Here is a 21,665-nt window from a genome sequence, read left to right on the forward strand (position 1 = left end):
AAGTATATCTTAGCTGTATCCCCTTAGGTTAGTCACTTAACCTCTTTCAACCTCAGTTTCCTCACTTGTAAAATGGGGATAATAATGCCTATACCTCTCAGGGTTATTATGAGAATCAAACAACTTAAATTGTAAAGTGCTCTGAAATCCTTAAAACCTTAATATAAATAAGCGAAAGCTATTATCATTGCTGTTGATATAATGATGATGGTGGTGGTGGCTAACCATCCTCAGTTCTTTTCAACTTATGATTATATGGCATATTTTAAGCCCTCTTACCATTCTGACTATATTCTTCTGGACATGGGCCAACTGTACAGTGTTTTCTTTTAGAATGTACAGTCTGGGACTGAGCATTGTATTCCAGATGTGATTTGACCAGGGCAAAGTATAGTACTCTTTTCTTTTTTAAAGCCTTTCCCTCCTATTTGAATCCACAGAGGAAAATGATGTATGGAAGCTTGTGTTTTTAAAAATGATCATATAGATCTCTACTGAGTAGTGTATTTCATTCTGTACAAAGAATGCCATTCGTAATTGTCCATCAACGTTTGATTTGATTTCCCATCCCCCCCATCATAATTCTTAATAAGCTCAAGAGACAGCTCTAGTGCTATATAAAATATAAATGATGACTGCTAAGTGGATGAGAATTTAGACTGTCATCTTAATTTAATAACAAATTTACCTGCATTTATAGCATAAATACAAATAAGGCTATATTCAGGATTGAAATTATTAATGTGCATATTTAAAAGCAACTAGAATAATGAAATTGCCACCGGGAGACTAAGTTCAAATCTTAGCTTACACTTATTAGCAGTGTGACCTAGGGGAAGTTCCTTTACTTCTGAGCCTCAGTTATGAAATGGGGACTATTTATAATGTTGTCCTTGCTTACTTTAGTTTTGAAGAAAACTACTTTATAACACTTCAAGTGATATATTAATGGGAGCTGTTATGCACACGTGGCATTCAAACAAGGTATCGGTTAATCTCTTACATTTCTTATTTATCTAATACTCTCTTTGAGTCTTTTTTAACTGGGTGAAGCATTTGAAAAAAGTTGTGTTGTATGTATGTGTTATTGTTAAACAATGAACTTAGGTCAGCTTATCAACTGGGAACAGTTTTATACATTTATTTCTCACATATGAAGGACGACAGCTTACTAGTTTAAGATCTCACTACTTCTTGAGAATTGGCATTCTGTATGCATATGAACTTATACATATATCTTCATATGTGTATATAAATACATAGATATACACACATACATACATGTATACATGTGTCCACCAGCATTTAAAATGTGTGTGTGTCTGTGTCTGTGTCTATGTCTCTGTATACAGTCAGGCACCCAGGCTTTCGCAAGAGATGCCATAGTGGTATAAGACCCAGTCTCAGATGCAGAGAGATGTAAATTCAGGTAGTTCCTACCTCCACTCCCCAACACATTGGCTGTGTAACCCTGTATAACCACTCTGTGCTTTAGACAAGTCTCTAAGACTATATAATTGCATAGAAGTCGCAGCCTGCGGTACTAAGATGAAGATCTAAGAGAATACTTATACTTAATTTCTCTTATTAATAAGAGAAATCACAGTCTCTGACATGGATTCTACTCTTATTGTATTGAAATGAAGAACTCATTTTAAACTGATCATTAAGGCATAAACATTATCCTAATTACTGGATTTATTAACGATAATCAGTTTCTAGTCAATCCAAATAAAGAACGTGTATATACGATAATATACCCTAGGACCTTATATAGCCTGGTGCTGGGGTAGCTGCTCATGGGCTTGCTTAACAGGTGGCACCTCTTTATATAGAAGCCCTTCTGATAATAATGCATTAATTAAAAATCCCCTCCCACACAATTTGAAACCAACTCCTTATAGAACTTGATCTTTTATTTGGAACATATATTCTTTTCAAATATCATTTATTTATTAATTTGTTCTTCATTTATTTATGCATTCATTCATTTATTTCAGTGATCAAGCATTTTTTTTTCTTCTTGCCTTCCTCTGCCCACTGGGGGAAAATATAGAAAAACTAAGTCTTTATAACAAATGTGCACAGTCAAGCTAAACAAATTCTTAAGTTGGCTGTATCCAAAACTATGTGGCTCATTCTACATACTAGTCCATTATCTGTCAAGAGGTGGATAGCATGTTTGATGATTGGTCCTCTGCAATCATGATTGGTTATTGCATTGGTCGAAATTCTTAAGCCTTTCAAAATTTTTCATTTTTACAGTGAATGTTTTATAAATTGTAGACATTTTTCTCCTAGTTCTTATTTAACTCCGCAGGTTTCTCTGAAGCTATCTCTTTCATTTCTTACAGCACAATAGTATGCCATAACAATTCATGTATTGTAGTTTGTTCATCCAATTGATGAGCACCCCATTAGTTTCCAATTTTTTGCCACCATGAAAAGTGCTGCTTTAAATACTTTTTGTACATGTAGGACCTTTTCCTCTTTCTTTAATCTTGAAGTATAGGCCTAACAGTGGTATTGCTGGGTCAAAGTGTATGTCTGCACAGTATTGTAAATTTTTGGGAATAGTTCCAAATTGCTTTCCCGAAAGCCTGGACCAATTCATAGTTACATAAACAGTTTACTAATGTGTCTATTTTCCTGTAGTCCCACTAACATTTGTCATTTTCTTTTTTTGGTCAATTTTACTAATTTGATAGGTATGAGGTGAACTGAAAAATTATGGTTATTGATAGCTTAAAGTTCTTCCCGTGAGAACTACTTTGACCATTTATCAACTAGAAAATGGCTCTTACTTTTGTAGATTTGGTTCAGTCACTAAATATTCGAGAATGAGGCCTTTGTCAGAGAATATTCTTATAAAATATTGCTACAAAAATATTTCCAGTTTCCTGTTTTCCTTCTAATTTTGGTTGCATTACTTTTGTTCATGTAAAACCTTTAATTTCATATAATCAAAATTATTTATTATTATTCCTATGATCCTATCTCTTGTTTGATCATAAACTCTTCCCTTATTCCTCAATCTGACAGGTATATTTTCCCATGCTTCCCTAATTTACTTATAATATTGCCTTTTATGTTTAAATCATTTTGTCTATTTTGACCTTATCTTGAAATATAGTATGAGATGTTGGTCTATGCCTAGTTTCTGCCAAACTGTTTTCCAGTTTTCCTAGCAATTTTTCTCAAATGTTGAGTTCTTATTCCAAAAGCTTGGATCTGTGAGTTTAATCAAATAATGGATTGTTATGGTCATTTACTACTACCTAATTTATTTCACTGAAGGGGATTGTCTGCTCTTAAAGCGATAATGGCAGTAATGTGCAAAGTATTTTCAGGTAACTGTGTGTTCTAGCATCACTACCAGATGGCTCAAAGCTTCCTGTCATGCTTTGCCTCACTCCCGGACACCCTGTACTTCATTCCGACTGCATTCATTTCCCATCTTTTGAACAGTGGGATTGTTATGTCTGTTATTGCTAGGCTGTGGAAGTCAGATTTGATGTAAATTTGATCTGAGATTAACTTTTATCCCTGAGTTCTAGACAAAGAGCAACATAGGAAAGTCACTGTCCTGTTACTTCTAATAAATAACCTATCGCTACTGCTACTTCTTTATGTGAATGTAGAGATGGGTATAAATGGAAGAGATGTTTTGAAAGTAAAATTACTTAGTAACTGCTGGTGGTTTTTTTTTTTAATGAAAAAACATTTATTGAGTTCCTATTCCTACTAAGTTCCAAGTGCTATGCTCAGTCCTGGGGATGTATGACAACTACAGAAACACAGTCTATGGTCAAGTTCACACCTTGGTGGAGGGGAGACAACATATTATTAGAGAGCTCAGTTGCTGGGTAAATGAAAAGACTTTTAAAAGTTCTCAGTCCTAAAAATCATAAGAATGCACCAGAGGGGCAGATTGCATGGCCCAGACAAGCATCTTTAGATAGTAGTCTGGATTAGTTTATAGATAGCTTGGAGTAAGAGTTGAGGAAGTCAGAGTTCATTTGGATCTGAGAGAGATGAGGAATCTGCCTTTCTCTTATTAGTGGTACATGAGAATTATTTCTACAGTTCATAGTATGTTTATAGTGTAAAATATGGTATTTTGTTCATATTATTGAAAAAAATTAAAATAGCACATAGAAAAACAAAGATAGCCATGGAAGACAGCTACAACAGAAGAGGGGAGGGTAAAGAGACTGATTTGGAGATTGTACGGTCTGCAAGTATTGATTGAGTCTTCTCACTTCTTCCTAGTTGCTTCTCTGGCTAATCTTTGAGCTTCAGTATTGCCTTCATCTTTTGAACGAGTAGGTACATACTTCCACTCAACATTCATGTTCCAAGTCATATTATCCAGCTTAGTGAATTGGTCTTTGTGGACAATATCTTTATTTTTACATTTTTTCCAGCCATTTTCTTTCCAGTTGTGAATCCATTCATTTATACCTTTGGTGATAAGTTGATTATCTGTGTACACATTAAATCTATCCTTATTTTGGGCCTTTGCTTACTCAATCACTTTGGTAGCTGCTTCTAATGATGCTCTTTGGTTTGTCTGTCATCCAGAAAGTGTACCAATTATGTTTAGATTGTGGTCTTGTCCCCGATAGACTTCAATACCTCCTTGTCCTCCTTCTCTTCCATTATTTTTGCAGGCACCCTTGACATACACAGTATTGGGGTCTCATGCCCGGTATGGTTGCCCATATGGACTTTCAGAGCCTCTTGTCTGCCAGCCATACTCAGAGCTCCTTGGATTGTGTTTCCCACTCATCTCCAGTCTCTCCAAAGGCTTGGTGAAAAAAGAAAATGAGTCTGACCTTCAGAGATTGTGCAACTGCTGGTTTTTCACATTAGAAGGGATTAGAAGGAAATTCAATAGCCTGTTGTTTAACCTGTAATCCAAAGAGATTTCCCATAGTAACAGATCAGACAAATTGTTTTCCAACTTTTTTTGGGAAGACTACTAGTGAATGAAGGGGAAAATCCCCTATCTCTACTTTGGGATACCTCTAATTATTAAGAATTTTTTTCTTCTGGGCATCCTGTCTAAATTTTCATCTTTATCATTTCTGCCTATTTGTTTCTGGTTCTACCCTTTGGGACCAAAGAAAATAAATTTTGGAGTTGGGGGTGGGGAGGTAGTGAGTGAGAGTGAAGATTCATGAACTGCTCTTAAGTTTATAAACCTAGGTAACTTAAAGAATGTTGATGATATCAATTGAAACAAAAAAAAAGTTTTGATAGTTGTACAAAGACTAGAAAATAGAATGAGTTTTGTTTTGGGGATGTTGAATTTAAGATGTTGATGGACCATTTAGGTTTGGTTCTAGGTAAGGTTCTAGAAGGTAATTGGCCTATTTGGAACTGTAGTTCAGGACATTAGGGCTAGATGTACTGATTTAGATGTCTTTGTTGTAAAGGTGATCAGTGAACTCATGGGAGTAGATGAGGTCACTGAAAGGAATTCTTAACCTTTGGCCATCTGGTAAAGCTTATATGTCCTTTCTCAGAGTAATATTTTTAAGTGCACAAAATAAAATATATGTTTTTTTTAATAAAGAAAACAAGTTAATTGAAATACGTTTATCACAAAAAATATTAAAATCATAAAATGAGTCTGGCCCCCAAGTTAAGACTGTTTAATGTACAGTGGGTGAATAGAGAAACTCATAGTCGCTCTTGTGAGACATATATGAGTAGTATTCAGGACCTCAGTAATCATCCAGAAACAGAAATTGAGAAAGAATAAGGGGAGAATCATAAGAATCAAAACGAAGGGAGGAGGGAATATCTAGAAAGATGGCATGATTTTGCTGTGTCAAAAACTACAGACAAGTCAAAAAAGATAAGGACTGAGAAAAAGCCATTGGATGTAGCACTGAAAATACTTGGTAACCGTGTCGAGATCAATTTCAATTGAGTGGTGGAATCTGAAGCTATATTGCAAGGTATTGAAAAGTGAGTGGGCAGTGAGGAAGTAAAGACAGCAATCATATAAAGATGGCTTTTTGTAAAAGTTTGGCTAAAAAGGCAAATTTTAGAACAATAGTTTGAGAAGAGGTTTGGGTCAAATCAAGTTTGTTGTTGTTATGTTTGCTTTAGGATGGAAGAAGTATTGGTAGGTTTGTAGGTAGGAGTGAAAATGCCAGTGGATAGGAAAGAATAAAGGTGAAACAGAGGGGATGATCAAGGTGGGGAAGATCCTGGAGAAGATGGGAAGGGATGTATTCAGGAGCACAAATAGAGGGGTTGTCCTTGGCAGAGTTTGATTACTACTACTTCCAAGGTGGGAGCAAATGAGGAGTGAATGGAAGAGGACATATAAGGATACTGAATTAATTGAAAGAATAGTTTGCATGTTCAGGGAATATGCAATATTGGAATCAATTGTGTGACTCCATGAGAGATGCTGGCGAGGGATCACCCAGCATGGCATGCCCTCATCAGAGAAGGTGCTGTGCTCTGTGAGAGAAGCAGAATTACAGTAGGTCAAAAGAAATGTGAGATGCACAAATTTAGAGACATCTCTACTCCAAATGTTCGTATGGACTATTTCTGCCCAACCTGTGGTAGAGCCTTTGGAACTGATATGGGTCTGATTAGGCACAGTTGGACACATCGTGATGTCCTTTTGGTCCTCTTAAAGGAAAGGACAGCAACCAACCAACTAACCATTTGGCAGAGTAGGTAGGTAGATGTCCTTGAAGTCAAAAAGACCTAGGTTGCTATCCTTTCTTTATGACAAATGAACATCTCATTGCCCTAGGAAAAGGTGAATAGATGCTATTGACCTAAATCGGAGGTGAGAATTTCATACGTGGATGAAATTACAGTGTCAGACAAATAAATGTGTGTTTTTGAACGATGATGGTGACTATGAAAATAGAAATCATTTGCTCACATACCCAGAAAAGTATGATTACTAATATAATAGTTAACTCTTCAACGTGTTACTCCCCCTTGAATTTTCCATGGTCATTTAGTCAATAAGTACTTGTTAGGCACATACTATGTGCTAGGGACTCTTTTAAGCGCTGGGAATGCAAAGAAAGGCAAAAAAAAGTCCTTGCGCTTGGAGTGATCACAGATTATTGGGAAAGATAACCAAAACTATGAACATGTAAGATACATAGAGGATAAATTGGAGATAATTAAGAAAAGGGGAGGGGGGACTACCATTAAGGTGGAATCAGGAAATCTTCTTGGTAGGACGTGGGATTTTAGTTGGGACTTGAAGGCATCCATGGAAGACATATAGTATATGTCTTTCCTTGTGCTAGGAATTAGTCTTTATCAGGGGACTTGGTAACAGATATGGAACAGTGGTTGAAGAGAGGAAGGTCCATAAATGCCAGTATGGTTTAGAACATGGATAACTGAAAGACTATTGCCAGCACTAATAGCGAAATTAAAGCAGGAATGACTGGGAAATTACTGCCAGCACTTATAGGAAAAGAGAAATCATGCATGTACAATAGGCAATTGAAAACACTGAGTGTAGATCCCAGAGAAAAATCAAAACAAGATATAGATACTATCTTCCAGTAGAATATAACCTCATCGAGGTCAGGAACTATTTCATGTTTGTTCTTGTATCTCCAGTATGTAATAAGTAAATGGAGATTAATTGATCGATGCAAAGGTTTATTATCTTTGCATAGAATTGATAAATAATGTTGGAAGGGGATTGGTGTATTACCACCATTTTCATGTTTAATGAAATTTTACTCTGTGTGTGTGTGTGTGTGTGTGTGTGTGTGCATGTGTATGCACATACACAGGTGATGGAATAACAATGTGTGATTCACGGCCACATCTACATGCATGCATCTAAGCATGTGATATGGTAGATAAAGATAAGTCCTCTGTGTCAACAAGACTTGGGTTCCAGTCTAGTCTAGGATACATACTGGATATGTGGCTCTGGGCAAGTGATTTATTCTCTCAGTGGCTCCAGGCAATGCTCTAATCCTCTAAATTACAGGATGCATTGTGTGTGGTGTTTTCTGAATAGAACTTTCTCAGACTGGTGGATGGTAGAGAACGTTCTCTTACTTGGTCATCTGCATTATCTCCATCAGACTTTTTCTAGTGAGGTTATGTCAAAACTTGTAAATGCATCAAAACCTCATTCTTTGTATGATCTAAAGGCTAGCATTACAGATGCTTGTCCTTTCAGTCACTCGGTTACTGTAAGTTTTTGCAAAGTTAAAAAGTTGATGAGCAATGTATAGCTCAAAATAGTGGCTCTGTTGAATTTCAATAAGAAACCTAAATAACCTTTTAAAGGCTGTGTTTGTAATACTTAAGCAAATAAAGCTTAGTTCTCTACTAAGACTTTTGGAACACCTTGTAGTTTGCTCTGTGTACTATAAGTCATTGTCCAAAACAAACTCCTCTTGCCAATGGCTTGCCAGTTTCCTGCTGAAGCTTCTTAGCATTTTACATAGTGGTCATGTATTCTTTTTGCATCTTACGTCTTATCTCAACCTATTTATTTATTGGGTTTTAAAATTTAAAATTTAAATTATGAATTAGATTTTAAAAGATTGGTACTAAGTAGTTAGAGAGGGCGGGAGATGGTATAGTGGAGAGTGTACTGACTGACATCAGAGGAACTGAGTTCAAAATCTGCCTCTGATATTTGAGCATTCTTGGGAAGTTATATAATCTCTATGTGATCTTGGCAGAAATCATTTGTTCTCCCTAAAATTCAGTATCTGCTAAGCGAGACAGTTGGATAGACTAGCTGGCCTCTGAGCTCCTCCCCATTTTAATTGTGTTTGCTGAAGAAGCTATTGCAGGTAGACAAGAAAGCGAAAGCATTTTTGGCACCCAGAAACTACCTGAGCACAGGTACCTGAGCAGAGAGGCAAGAAAGACAGAAGGTTTGTATGAGTTTGGTCGGTGGTCCATTTTGGCTGGAATATAGAGTACGTACCTGAGAATGATGTGAAATAATATCAGGGAGGCAGAGTAGAGCCAGATTATGGAGGTCTTTGAAATTCGAGCAAAGACTTTGCTAAATGCTAGGGAGCCAGCGAAAGGTTTCAAGCATGGACTGATTAGTCTGGTAGCAAGGAGAGTGTTAGTTTGGATAGGGGGGAAAAGAAAGGAGGGAAGGAAAGAGTCTGTTGAGTGGGGATGAAGATTTGTCTTAGGGTCCTGGCAATGGAAATGAAGACAGGATGGATGCAAGTCACTGGAAAGGCAGAATAGCTTTGAATAGTCAGCACGTCAGCAGTAGCCAAATAATTTTCCATGGTCCAGCAGCATTAATGAAAGTAAACTCTGGAGCAAATGAAGTCATAATTACACTCTACTGTGATTTATTGTGATCAGTCCTGTGTGCCACATCTTAGGTGAGACATTCGTAATCCGTAGTATAGCCAAAAGGAGAATGATTAGGACAGTAAGGGGACTTACATCCTGTCATGTAGTAACGCAAGAAGCAGAGGATGTTTCTCCTGGAGTAAAGATGTAATCACTGCCATCAAGTATTTGAATGATTGTTATGTGCAAGAAGAGCTAAATTTATTCCACTTGGCCCCAGAGGGTAAAACTAGTACCAGTAGGAATGATATACGTACACATGTCACTTTAGAATTTACAAGTTGCTTTATTCATAACACCCCCTATGAAGCCAGTAGTGTGAAGTTTTATTATACCCATTTTATAGCTCCAGAAACTGAGACTCAGGTTAATTAACTCCCTGGTGTTTATGCAACTAGTGCGTTGAAGCCAGGATATAAAATCACGTCTTCTGACTTCCAAGTCCAGTACTCTTTGCACCACACACACTGTGCTAACTTTCTGAACAGGGTTTAGCAAAATATGAAAATAACAAAAATATTACACTGTCTTGGACACAATTTGTAGAGTCAGCCTGAAATGGATGGGTCATCAGAGGCTAGCCTATACCTGAAGAATCCCTTCTATAGAGTACCTGAAAATTGCTTGAATACTTCAAATGAGAGAGAAGCCAGTATGCCTGAGAGTAGCCCTGTCTAAGTTCATGTAGTTCTAATTCTTAGAGACATTTTTTTCCTCCTTCTATTAAGCCAAAATCTGCTTTTCTTCAAATTCTTCCTTTTATTTAGACACTTGTAAGGACAAAGGGAAAATTCTGTTTATATCAAAATCATATGTTTAGTAATGGTGACTCCAGATTTTCAGAGTTGGAAAAGGCTTTAGCAATAATCTTAATTCAATTCCCTCCTTTTACCGATAAAGAAATTGAAGTCCAGGCTGGATAGTACCCTATTCCAACTTAATTTCCAGCTCCGTATTAGGTCTTTGTTCTCTTGTTACATTTAGGTGCACGTGTCTCTGTGTATAGTGTTTAGAGCTAGGAGTGACATACTCGTGATGTGATAGGGTTTGGTTTATTGCAAATGATATGAATAAACTAACAGAATATAGGTGGCAAGTAATTATTGACCTGTTGAAAGTTAGATCTGGAAAGTAACCCTTTCATTTGACCAATGAGGAAGTTCTGTTCCACATCAGTGACTTTGAAAGCCACACAAGAAGTTCACCAAAAGTTGGGGGCTAAAGCTCAGGTCTCCTACTTTTTCTTAGCCTGTGTACCACTACACTACACTGTCCATATGGACAAAATCCACTCTATAAGTTTCACTCGTGTATCTAAAATAGGATTAAGTGGCATCTTTGATTTGGGGAGATTTTATAAATTATGAGTAACACTTTCTTCTTCAGGAGGAAACAACAGCTAGACAAAAGAGACCCTGCCAGATTGTTTTATGAGGATTAAAGCATGAGCTGTTTCAGGTAGCTTATCTGCACCCTTTTGTTTTTTGGCATTTCTTCTGTATCTAAGGAAAATTCAAATAAATATTCAAAGGGAAATAGTCCAAGTAGATAGCTTTGGTGCAAGCTTGATCAGTTAAGTCTTCTCCATTAGCTGTGTTTCAGAATTGGTTTCTTGTCCCAGGTTTGCTGATAACTAGTTACAGGAGCTTCGAGAATTAACTTCCATTTGAACCCCAGTTTCTTTATGAAGGGAGGGTCTATTTCACAATTTTAATATACAGGAATGGCTTCCATACCACAGAGAACTATATCTGTTACATAGAGTGTGATGAAGTAAAAATTTTAGTTCATTCCTTTCTCTCATTCATGTATTTTCTTTACACCCCATCCCACCAAAAAGACTGTCATCAGCAATCACTGGATTCCATTTAGAAGCATTGAGATTTAGTTAGTAGAACATTTGGCCTTGTTAGTAAGACATTTTAGGTTCCAGTCTTGGTTCTTTCACTTACTACCAGCTGTTTGACTTTGAGTATGTCGCTTTTTCCCTTGGACCTCAATTTCTACATCTGTAAAATGAGGATGGCCTTCAAAAAGATTTTTAAAGATAAGTAGCTATCCAAGTATAAACGGCTATCATCGTCGTTATTGTGGTTTTTTTTATTGCAGTCACTATGATTTAGACCTACCTTTCTATATTGTATAGCTTGTGAATTGACTAATGCAAGTGTTACTTACACTGGATGCTTTTATTCCAATAAACTTTTATATGTTGAATGTACCTAGCTATTTTTATGTTGTTTCCCATATGTGCTTCTTGAGGGCAGAAGAATCATGTTTTTTGCCTTTTCCCCAATGCTTAGCATAGTACCTGGAACATACCAAGCAATTAATAAATGGTTGCTGATTGACTGAGTACCTACTTTATACAGTGCACTGGGCTAGACGCTGGAGGGAATGCAAAGGTGAATAAAATACTGTTCCTTTCTATTTAGAACACATAGCCTAGCAGAAGAATTGAGATGTGCACACAGAAATGTAGTACAAAGTAGAGGATGAAACTTCAGATTCAACAAATGTATAAATTCTCATTATCCCAAGTAATATAAGCTGTGTTAATAGGACTCTGTGTTTGTGTGTGTGTGTATGCGTATGCGTATGTATGAATGAATGCGCATCTATATCTATACACACTACCAGTCACTGTTATTAATGCTATCATTATATAATATGATATTGAAAAAGTAGAATGGAGTGGCTATTAAAAATTCTTCATACCTTAAATGTACATCTGGAACTATTCTAAGTAAAAGTAAAATAAATGCCACAGTATATTATAGTATTCTTTTTTTTTTCTATTTAAAAAAAGGAAATGGAAAACATACCACTTTTACAAAGACCTGACATTGAATTGGATATTGAAATTGTATCAGTAATGTATTTATATATACCGTATTTTCTTCCATGCATTAACTTTCCTTGGTACTTTTGACCTGGATGTGTGCCATATGAGTTGAAATGTTACCATATATGAAATATTGTCTTGTTTAAAAGTGGCCTAATTCATTTAGGTTAAGGGAAGTAAGGTTGATCCATTTGACTACACACGCATACCTCTTTACATTTACTTTTCTATCTCTGTCTCATAGATTTTTGGCTCTTCTTACAGTAAATATTACTGTTTACCTAAATTAACTAGATATAGTTGTAAAAATAACTTATAAGAATTGAATGTAGGACAAGAACACTATAATTTCATAAACTGGATATCTACACATGAAATGTCATAATTTAAAGTTGGTTTTACCATATTCTCTAATTCAAAAAGGAGTTAAATGCTTCTGTGATTAAATCATAGCTTGTGCTCATTGCTATAAAAGTTTCAAGTGTATGTGTGTTTCAGAATTTTAAAAGAATATAATGCAAAACAAATGTAATAGATATATATCAGCATACTTGAAACACATTTTCTGAATTTATTTTAACTTTGCATCAGAGAGAGAGAGAGAGAGAGAGAGAGAGAGAGAGAGAGAGAGAGAGAGAGAGAGAGAGAGAGAGAGAGAAAGAGAGAGAGAGAGCGAGAGAGAGAGAGAGAGAGAGAGAGAGTGAGTGAGTATTGGTAATGGTTTGTTATTTCACCATCTCTCTCCAAGAGTGATTGCATCCAGTAAGGCAGAATAAGTTACAGATGGACCCTACTTCTTCTAGGTTTGCTGGACTTTTGGGTTGAAGTTCCATTTGATTACCCAGAACCTTTGCTAATATCAACATTCTGAAGTATCATCCATATACACCTTGTGGTGATTTTCTGGCTGTGTTTTTAGAACTATAGTTTTGTTTAGAAAAGCTGAAAAGTTTTGAGAAGCAACTACTTTGGGGATTTATTTATTTTTCTCAGCAAGGGTATGCATGCTACCAAGTGTTTTTAGAAAACAATCATATGGAAAGTTTGGGTAAAGGCAAGTGTTCAAAATCAAAATCTTTTCAGATGCAATTGTATGCTTATAATGAACAAAAAGGAAGAAAAAACCCAAGAGTGATTCCAAGTTCTTTTTTAAATTGTCATTAGTAAGCAAACCAGAGAGGGGTACTGATTCTTTATAAGCTGGAACTGTCCCCTGCTTTTAAAAAGCTTTTGTCTGTAATTATTTTTCCTCCTCCGTCTCCTTTTTTCTATCTCTTCTTTCTCCTCTTTTTCTTCCCTTATCATTTAATCCTCCTTCTCTGGACTTCTTACTCCATTAGTTCCTCTCTCATATATATTTTTTCTTTTTCTTCCCTCTCCTCCTGCCTTGCCCCACCCCCTTCCTTTCTCCGTCTGTGCACCCACGTGCTTCAAATCTGTGTATCTGGACTGCCTTCTCTAACAGTTCAATATGAGTGTTAGCAGAATGAAAACCAGATGGACCAGCCGTTCCCACTGTTATCTCCCAACCAGCTCTGGCAAGTCTCCCTTTCTCCCTCCTTTCTTGGCATGACAGAAATATTTGCCTTTATTTAGGAAGGCCTGTATTTGCTGCTGTACTCTTCCCTCAGTTGCAACATAAGCTGAAAGCTATTTATTCCCTTGTTGCTGAGGTTGGTTGAGGTGAGTAGAATGTGAGATGAATTTAACTATTGCAGAAGCAAATTTGAGTTTAGCCACTATGAATATTTATTTAGAATATTTTTTATAGATGAAATGTTCTAGCTTAGTAATAAGAAGATAAGTTTGTGATCTAAGTAAAAAGATAATTTATTTTTCATATGTACATCTACCACCACTTAAATACACTTGCACTAATCTGTAAGGACGTTGCCTGTCTTTTAATCAACATTTTGGACTTTGAAGTAGCATTGCTGATACCATAACCCAGAGCAATGAAAATGTTTTTTTTTTTTTAATTGTTGTGACCTTTAGGTTATTTGAATATTCTATCATATGCTGTCCCTAATACAATATCATCATTATTTCAACATAAATGAGGATTACTAAAGGGACTTTGAGAAAAAGTAAATCTATGGTGATCTGAGTGTGAGATGGTTTTGTGAAAGGGCCACAATTTACAAATCTGGAATTTTTTTCCATTTATTAGTAATAACAATTGTGCTGGAAATTTCTCCTAAATAAATTAATAACAATTATGATCTGAAAAAGTAGTAGTGTTTCTCAATAATTCTCCATCAGTATTGTGTGTTATTTTGCTTTTAAAATGAAGTTTAAACATGTAATAATATTAGTTATTATTTAAGGAGAGGAGATAGCATTTTATACCTTGAGGCTATTTTCCCCCTATGGACAATTAGGCAATTTGCAAGATTACAAAATAAAATTTCTTTGATATTCCTGGCATATGGTTTATGGAGGTACCTGTTACTTTGCAGAGAACATTTAATTGATAAAAGTAAAATAGAATTAGATTAAGGAAAACATTTAACATTTGGCAGGAAAGGTATATCATTTGGGAAAATGCATTATTGTAAGATTCCCCTTAGTTATTGATTCATGTTAGATATGAGGCATTTATTAATGGGAGAGATAGTTAAGTTCAATTACTATACAATGGATACTGTGCTTTTATACTCAAGGTAAATCATCTTTTTATTCTTTAACACAATCAAAACTTGTCTTCAAACAAACCTAGGAAGCTAGGTTATAAAGCAGGTGAATAGGATCTAATCTTCTCCCCTTCCTATTGATATGGTAACTTCTTATTCCATCCACATGTAGTATGGGTTTTCTTTAACTTTTCCATGTTTCTTAGAATTAAGATTCATTCTCCCTTTCCCCTCCACCCCCGATCGAGATTGTAAATTGAAATAGTGTAACCAGCCTCCTGTAATAATGGCTTATAAACACATGACTACTAAATAAAGAAAAGATAGCCTTCATTATGTGGCATATGGTATTTATTTATTGATGCTTTTAGAATAGGACAGGAAAAGAAATTGGAGTGGAAAATATGTCCAGGAGACATGGAGTATTTAACCTGCTCTGTCTAATAGTTTGAAAACAAAAGATGGCAGCGGCAGCAGGTGTTACAGAGAATAGTCACAAAGAGGGCTGGCTCCTACCACTATCTCACCTGTACAACAAAGCGGGAGGCTTTAGTTCTTCCTGACTTGTCATAAGGGGATTCATTGCTGTCTTTCCCTTCTCATCCATTTAGTCCTGCTTGCTAATGTTGGCTGCAATTGCCAGTGAAGTTGTTTTATCCCATCCAATATTATCAAGGTAGCATCTGCACGTGCCAGAAATAAATATAGAAGATAATATAGCCTAGTTACAAATGAGGGCCTACCATCTGTGTTACACCTTCTTAAGCAAGGTTTCGATGATGCAATTCCATTTGGATATTCAGTAGGTGAGCTTGTTTTGTCCACAGAAAATATCAATCTTTTTTTATTCATGGCACAGCCTCTTTGAGGGGGAGTTGGAGGGGTGGGATGAAAGGTGGGGAGAGTTAACCTCATCTGAAGAGCTGCTGTGCTTAAAAGGTAAAATAAAGTATTCCTTGTGTTATCTTATAGATCGCAGTGAGAAGCATTCCACAATGCCAGACTCACCTGTGGATGTGAAGACACAATCTCGACTGACGCCTCCAACGATGCCACCTCCTCCAACGACCCAAGGAGCGCCAAGAAGCAGTTCATTCACACCCACAACGTGTAATTAGCCTAGTTTCTTCCCTTCTTCTGTGTTTTTTATTTCATTCTGCATTTTTTTACATGTAAGGGATAGGGAAACCAAAACCCCAACATTAATATATAATATGAAAATAATGCAACCCCCAACGTCCTCCCTCAAAAGCCCCATAATGCCTAAATTTGACTTAGGTCAGTAACTTGTGGTTCATCCTGGAGTCATCCCCATTTTTTTTCTTAATTGCTTTGTTATCTGTCATTTGTTTGGACTTTTTAAAATTAAGAAACCTACTTTTAAACATAGGTCATCTTGATCTCATAACTTATTCTTGAACATGTCATTTGTTATATTGCTATTCGGTTTGATTTGTTTGGCTTTGCTTTATTCTTGGGCATTTGCTGAAATCCTTCCAAGGTCATTTCATATCTGTACCAGGCACTCTCCCCGCCCCTACCCCCCCAACTAAACTAGCTAGGTCTTTTTTAGTCTCTTACAAATAAAAAGAGCCACGCAACCTTATCATATTAATGCTATTGCCAGGTATAGAAATACTACATGGTCAGATTTAAAACAGACAGCATCCTTCTTGATTTAAATTTCTCAGATCTCTAATATTTTATGCCAGTTTGGCTCTGGCTCTAGTTTATGAATCAGTGTATGGAAGTGTATTTGCTTTCTCTTTTCTGAGAGAAGTACAGAACATTCTGACAGTAGAAAGTTCCCAGTATATTCCAATAGGGATAGTAGGTAGCCCTGTTCAATCCTTCCCAAGGTTCTGATTGTCAAAAGGATTTTGTTGAGCTAACAAATCACTGTCTATTGGAAATCATACCACTTGTTGAATGTGTGCTGTGAAATACATGTGAATGAAAGTAACCTATGAAATGAAAAGAATTTACATATTAGTGTCTTAAAAATTGTTCGAGTAGAAGAATTGGCTTTATACCTATCCCAGGCTGTTTATATCATGTCTCACTGTAATTTAATAGACCTTTTAAACTTAGAAGGAGCTGGATACCTTGAATGGTGCTAAGGTATAATGCTGTCAACTTCTGTTGTTTTGGTTTGCTGTTCCCCAGTGTCACCAGGAAATGTAGAGGGCTGTTTTGAGGACCCAAGTTTGGCAGTTATTTTCAGGCAAGTTAGTGGTGAATCTTTAGATATAAATCTGGTTTAGTGGTCTTTAACATGCATAGCTCATAACAAAACTTCTCATTTGGGGGAAACAAAGTATTGACAGTATTAAAAAGAATTGTAAATGAGGAATTGTGTTTAATGTCAGTTACAGCACCTTTTTTGAGATGAATATTTCAGAATGGCACTAGATTGATGAGTTGAATGTCATCTTACCTGGCAAATAATTGCCAAGTCACCATTTAAACAGTTACTAATTTTGCCACTCCCTTTCCTTAAAGACCTGCTTCCTTCTTCCCGGCAGAGTCCTTGTAGTTTATTACATTAATGCCTAAATCAGTTTTATCAGAAATAAATTGAACAAATTGGCATACATCCATGCTATCTTTTATTACAGCTCTGAATTAGGATGTCCCATTTCAACTCCAGAAAATAAATTCTCAATTAATGCTGTATGCATTCTGCCATCTTACAGAAAATTTGCATTTTCCCTAAAGAAGTGGTTAAAGAAATATGTGGGGAGAAAATAGCCTTCTAATTGGGTGGTAGAAGGTTAAAACTTGAAAGTCCTGTTTTTATAAACACAGCTGTCAGTTGTGTGTACAAAACACGATTAAAAATGTTCAGTGATAAATTTAGTCTCCACCAAATGTACATTTTTTCTAGAGGAGCAGTTTAGAGAAGAATATTCCTGTTATATTGATATAAGCCTATGACAAAAGGCTGACATCCAAATGCTGCTTGTTCCATGATTGAAATGTTTCAGGTGGTTGGCATATGTGCACATGGGAGCGAAGGCTGTCCCCACTCTGTAGCAGACTCCATTCATTATCAGCGCCTGTGTAGATATAAGAAGTATTTATTTATGAGGAGTCAGGCCATTTAATCAAGCATAATTTCAACCTGGGGTGTGTGTGAAGTCAAAGTATTTTACCAAAAGTCTGAACATTTTTCACATCATAAAAGTCAACTAGAAATAAAAGTTACCTGTGACTTCCTTTCCACAGAATTTTATTTTCATTTTTCCTTCTTGCTTTGTGCTTCTGACAGTAACTAATGGCACAAGCCATTCACCCACAGCTTTGAATGGAGCCCCATCTCCACCCAATGGCTTTAGCAATGGGCCTTCCTCTTCTTCCTCTTCCTCTCTGGCTAATCAGCAGTTACCACCAGCCTGTGGAGCAAGGCAACTCAGCAAATTGAAGAGATTTCTTACCACCTTGCAGCAGTTCGGCAATGACATTTCACCAGAAATAGGGGAAAGAGTACGCACTCTCGTACTAGGATTAGTGGTAAGCAAATGCCAAACAACTTGTTCCCTCCCCACTCCCTGTGAAGGACAGTGGCTAGTTGGATATACCCAAATGGTTACTATAGTGGTCCTTAAAGGAGTTAGTTGGTTTACATCTCAGAATGTAAAATTGGTCTTTCTCTGACAAATGAATATGAATGTAGCCCCAAATTCTAACTGGACAGTTGGGGGCGGTGGTGTTATAATTGTGTATAAACCTAGCCTATGACTTCCTTTGCTATCTGCCTGATAAAGATGGAATGATACAAAATTCTTTTTGGTAAAAAGAGGTATTTGTACATACAGGTCCCAGTTAGAGAGAATAATGAACAGTCATCCCTAAGTGGTCACAGTATTTGAATTCACGCTATTCACAGTATAGTTATATGTAAAATATGATAATTGGTTCCAGCCCAAAGTAAATATGCAGTGTGAATTAGCTCTGTATTTGTATGCATGTGTATTATGGTCATTATATACCAATTAAAATAAAATACAGATTTGGGCCTGTTGATAGTTTGGTTATAGAGGTCCTTCCACACAAGGTTCATTGATACATCGGCATTAGATCCCAAGGCTAATTGCTGTTTTTAAAAAGAAAATTTTGGCCTTAGTGCGAAGAAGTGCCTCATTAAAGTGTGAAGTTGAGCTGAGAAGTATCCAGAAGGCCTTGTTCTATTAACATATTGATTAATTATATAATTGGTGCCACTAGAAACTATATAATGTTAACAATTTTACAACAACTTTTTGCAGTTTAAAAAGTGGTCTCATATGTTTTTGTTGATTTTACTTTTCATTTGTGAATATTATTCTCATTTTGAGCTATCAGATCAGGAACTTTTAAGTATCTTGCACAAGGTTCCATGGCTAAGACAGGACCCTGGTCTCCTATTTGGCCCCTAAAACTTTTCCTTCTGAGGTTCTCCTAACCCTTTGAATACATAATTATTTTCTGTAATTTAGTAAGACTTAAGGCATTATTCCCAGTTTGAAAACTGGAAGGGGAAACTGGATATGTGCTTGACCAAAGTCACAGAATCAGTTTTCATTATAATGTCTAAAATGATTCTGAAATCTAGATATTCTCTCTCTTTGGCTTGTGCCCTTTTAACTAAATGTTTTTTTCATTATATGGGCTTGACCAGGGTTAAGCCATATTAGATGTGTTTTGCCAAAAGTCTTTATAGAGGAGATTCTTGTTCAGGTGCAATTTGGATTAGATTGCCTCTGGGGACCTTTCTATCTCTGAGATTCCATGATGCAACTTCTATCAAAGACATGGAGTTTGGAGACCTCATAGATTTTCATGAGCAAGGGATTTGGGACAGGGATGTATCTATCCTTTCAGACCTTTATAGTTAATGGATGAGCTATTTTTATTAAGTTAGAATTTAATTTTGGAGTTTGGGAAAAAAAAGTATTTTATAAACAAACGAGAATGAACAAAATTTTGCCATCAAGTCCAATCCCAAACTTTCTTTTTATTCAAATATGTTCTTATCTCTTTGTTTTTAATAAAGAATAGAGAATGTATTTACTATCTGGTAGATCTCTTGATACATTCTTGGTAAACATTGGTTTACAGACAAATTTATATCATGGAAAGCTACCTTAGCTGCCACCTAAAGTCTTTCACATATCATTTGTTAGAATTGTTGGAGAAAATTTCTCCTGGGAAAATTTAACTTAATAATTTTTCCAAGTTAGTGGAAACTGGTTATCAAAGCTAATTTTATAGCATCAAAAGATAACTCCAATCCAAGTAGTTCTCCAGTAGGATAAATTTGAATAAGTTGTTATAGAAACATGAATAGTTTGATCTTAAGAAGATGCTATGAGAGGACTGGATTTTAGACCACAGTCCCCTGAATATGAAGGAAGGGATATATAAAATAGATAATTCCTTCTTCCTCCTCCCTAGTTTTAAAGGTGTGCACATCAGATAAATATTATTTAAAGATCTGTGTCCTTTAATCAGATGTACATATATTCCCTACAGGTTGGACAATCTGCTACCTTGAGGAGAAATTAAGGACTCAATATTTCTGTTACTTTTTTTTTAATAGGGAAGTACACATAGATAGAGGAGAAAAATGGCAAGTCATTGTGTTTGGGTTTAGATCACCAAAACTCATTTTTTTCAGGAGCAAGATGACTCCTAACCAAGAGAACTCTGTTTAAATTTAATTTTTTTCTAGTTTCCATGGAGGTAATAATTTATTATTTATTATTTGCCCCTGACTAAGGAACACATTTATAAGGAACACATTTTTTATTTTGTTGGTTTGTTGTTGTCAGTATAATATAATGGATAGCGTGCTAGCCTGGGAGTCAAAACTACCTGGATTAAATCAAGCTTCTGAAATGTATAGGCTGTAGAATACCCTGAGCGAGTCTAATAATTTCCCATTACCTCAGGCAACTCTAAGATTATAACTTGCAGAACCTTTGCTGTTTTGCATTGATAGAAGGTGTTTTTCTTCCCTAAATTCTCTAAACCTGTGAAATCACAGGTCAGAACAATAAGAAAATCACAATAATAAAATAATGCTTTATGTTGTTACTTTCAGTCTGTTTGGCGTATGGCTCCTGATGCTCCTTTTTACCAACCTATCACTCTCCCCTCCCCCAATATTAGTAGTGAATCGGATGTCAACGTTCTTCTTCCATAGTTTCTTTTGGGAGCCAAGTGTTTGTGGGCAGGGAAAGAGTATACCTTTCCTTAGTCAATCAGAATGACAGTCAAGAATCTAACCTGATTTTGGCCTCATTTCCACCATGGTTTCACCAGTAGGGCTTATTACCCCCAGACAAGGGTACTTTTGTGGAGTCTCTTTGGCTTCTACCTAGTAGTCACACTGGCAATTAAAATTGAACAGGGCAAATTTTATTTCATCTAATCCATCCATACCTCTGTCCCTTTAAATAGTCTCTTATCTCTCTAAATATTTTCATGTTTGTGTTATTTCCAGGTAGTAGTTTTTATAAGGCTTTCTTTATTGCCCAATTTTCATCCAAAATGAAACAGTGCTTTATCTAATGATGAACAGTATATAGTTGTGTTTAACATTACATATTAACATGCAGTTACTCTCTCCATACCTCAGAGATGGGTGATGCATTAAATCATAATGTGCCTTATTTTCTACCAAGTCAAGATATTTTTATTAAGTCAATACTGCTTCCCATGTGTATTTCTGCTTATTACTATGCCATGTGTTGTAACAGTTCTGGTAATTGTTTATTTTAAATGTTTTCGCTATTTTACCAAGAAACAAATGTATTTATAATTATATATATATATATTATCCTACAGAA

General features: G+C 36.0%; 1 protein-coding gene across 2 annotated transcripts in view; it reads left to right on the forward strand.

Annotated features, from left to right (window-relative positions):
- Positions 1 to 21,665, forward strand: part of RUNX1T1 (RUNX1 partner transcriptional co-repressor 1) — a 183,032-nt gene that overhangs the window by 94,801 nt on the left and 66,566 nt on the right. For both annotated transcript variants that reach the window (XM_036768921.1, XM_036768928.1), the window contains 3 exons: positions 15,805 to 15,942; positions 18,104 to 18,345; positions 21,664 to 21,665. The exon at positions 21,664 to 21,665 is cut by the window's right edge and continues 88 nt beyond it. In XM_036768921.1, the coding sequence (XP_036624816.1) occupies positions 15,805 to 15,942; positions 18,104 to 18,345; positions 21,664 to 21,665 (382 nt within the window). The remainder of the gene's footprint in view (positions 1 to 15,804; positions 15,943 to 18,103; positions 18,346 to 21,663) is intronic.

The sequence above is a fragment of the Trichosurus vulpecula genome, chromosome 1 (assembly GCF_011100635.1).
Source record: "Trichosurus vulpecula isolate mTriVul1 chromosome 1, mTriVul1.pri, whole genome shotgun sequence".
Lineage (NCBI taxonomy): Eukaryota > Metazoa > Chordata > Mammalia > Diprotodontia > Phalangeridae > Trichosurus > Trichosurus vulpecula.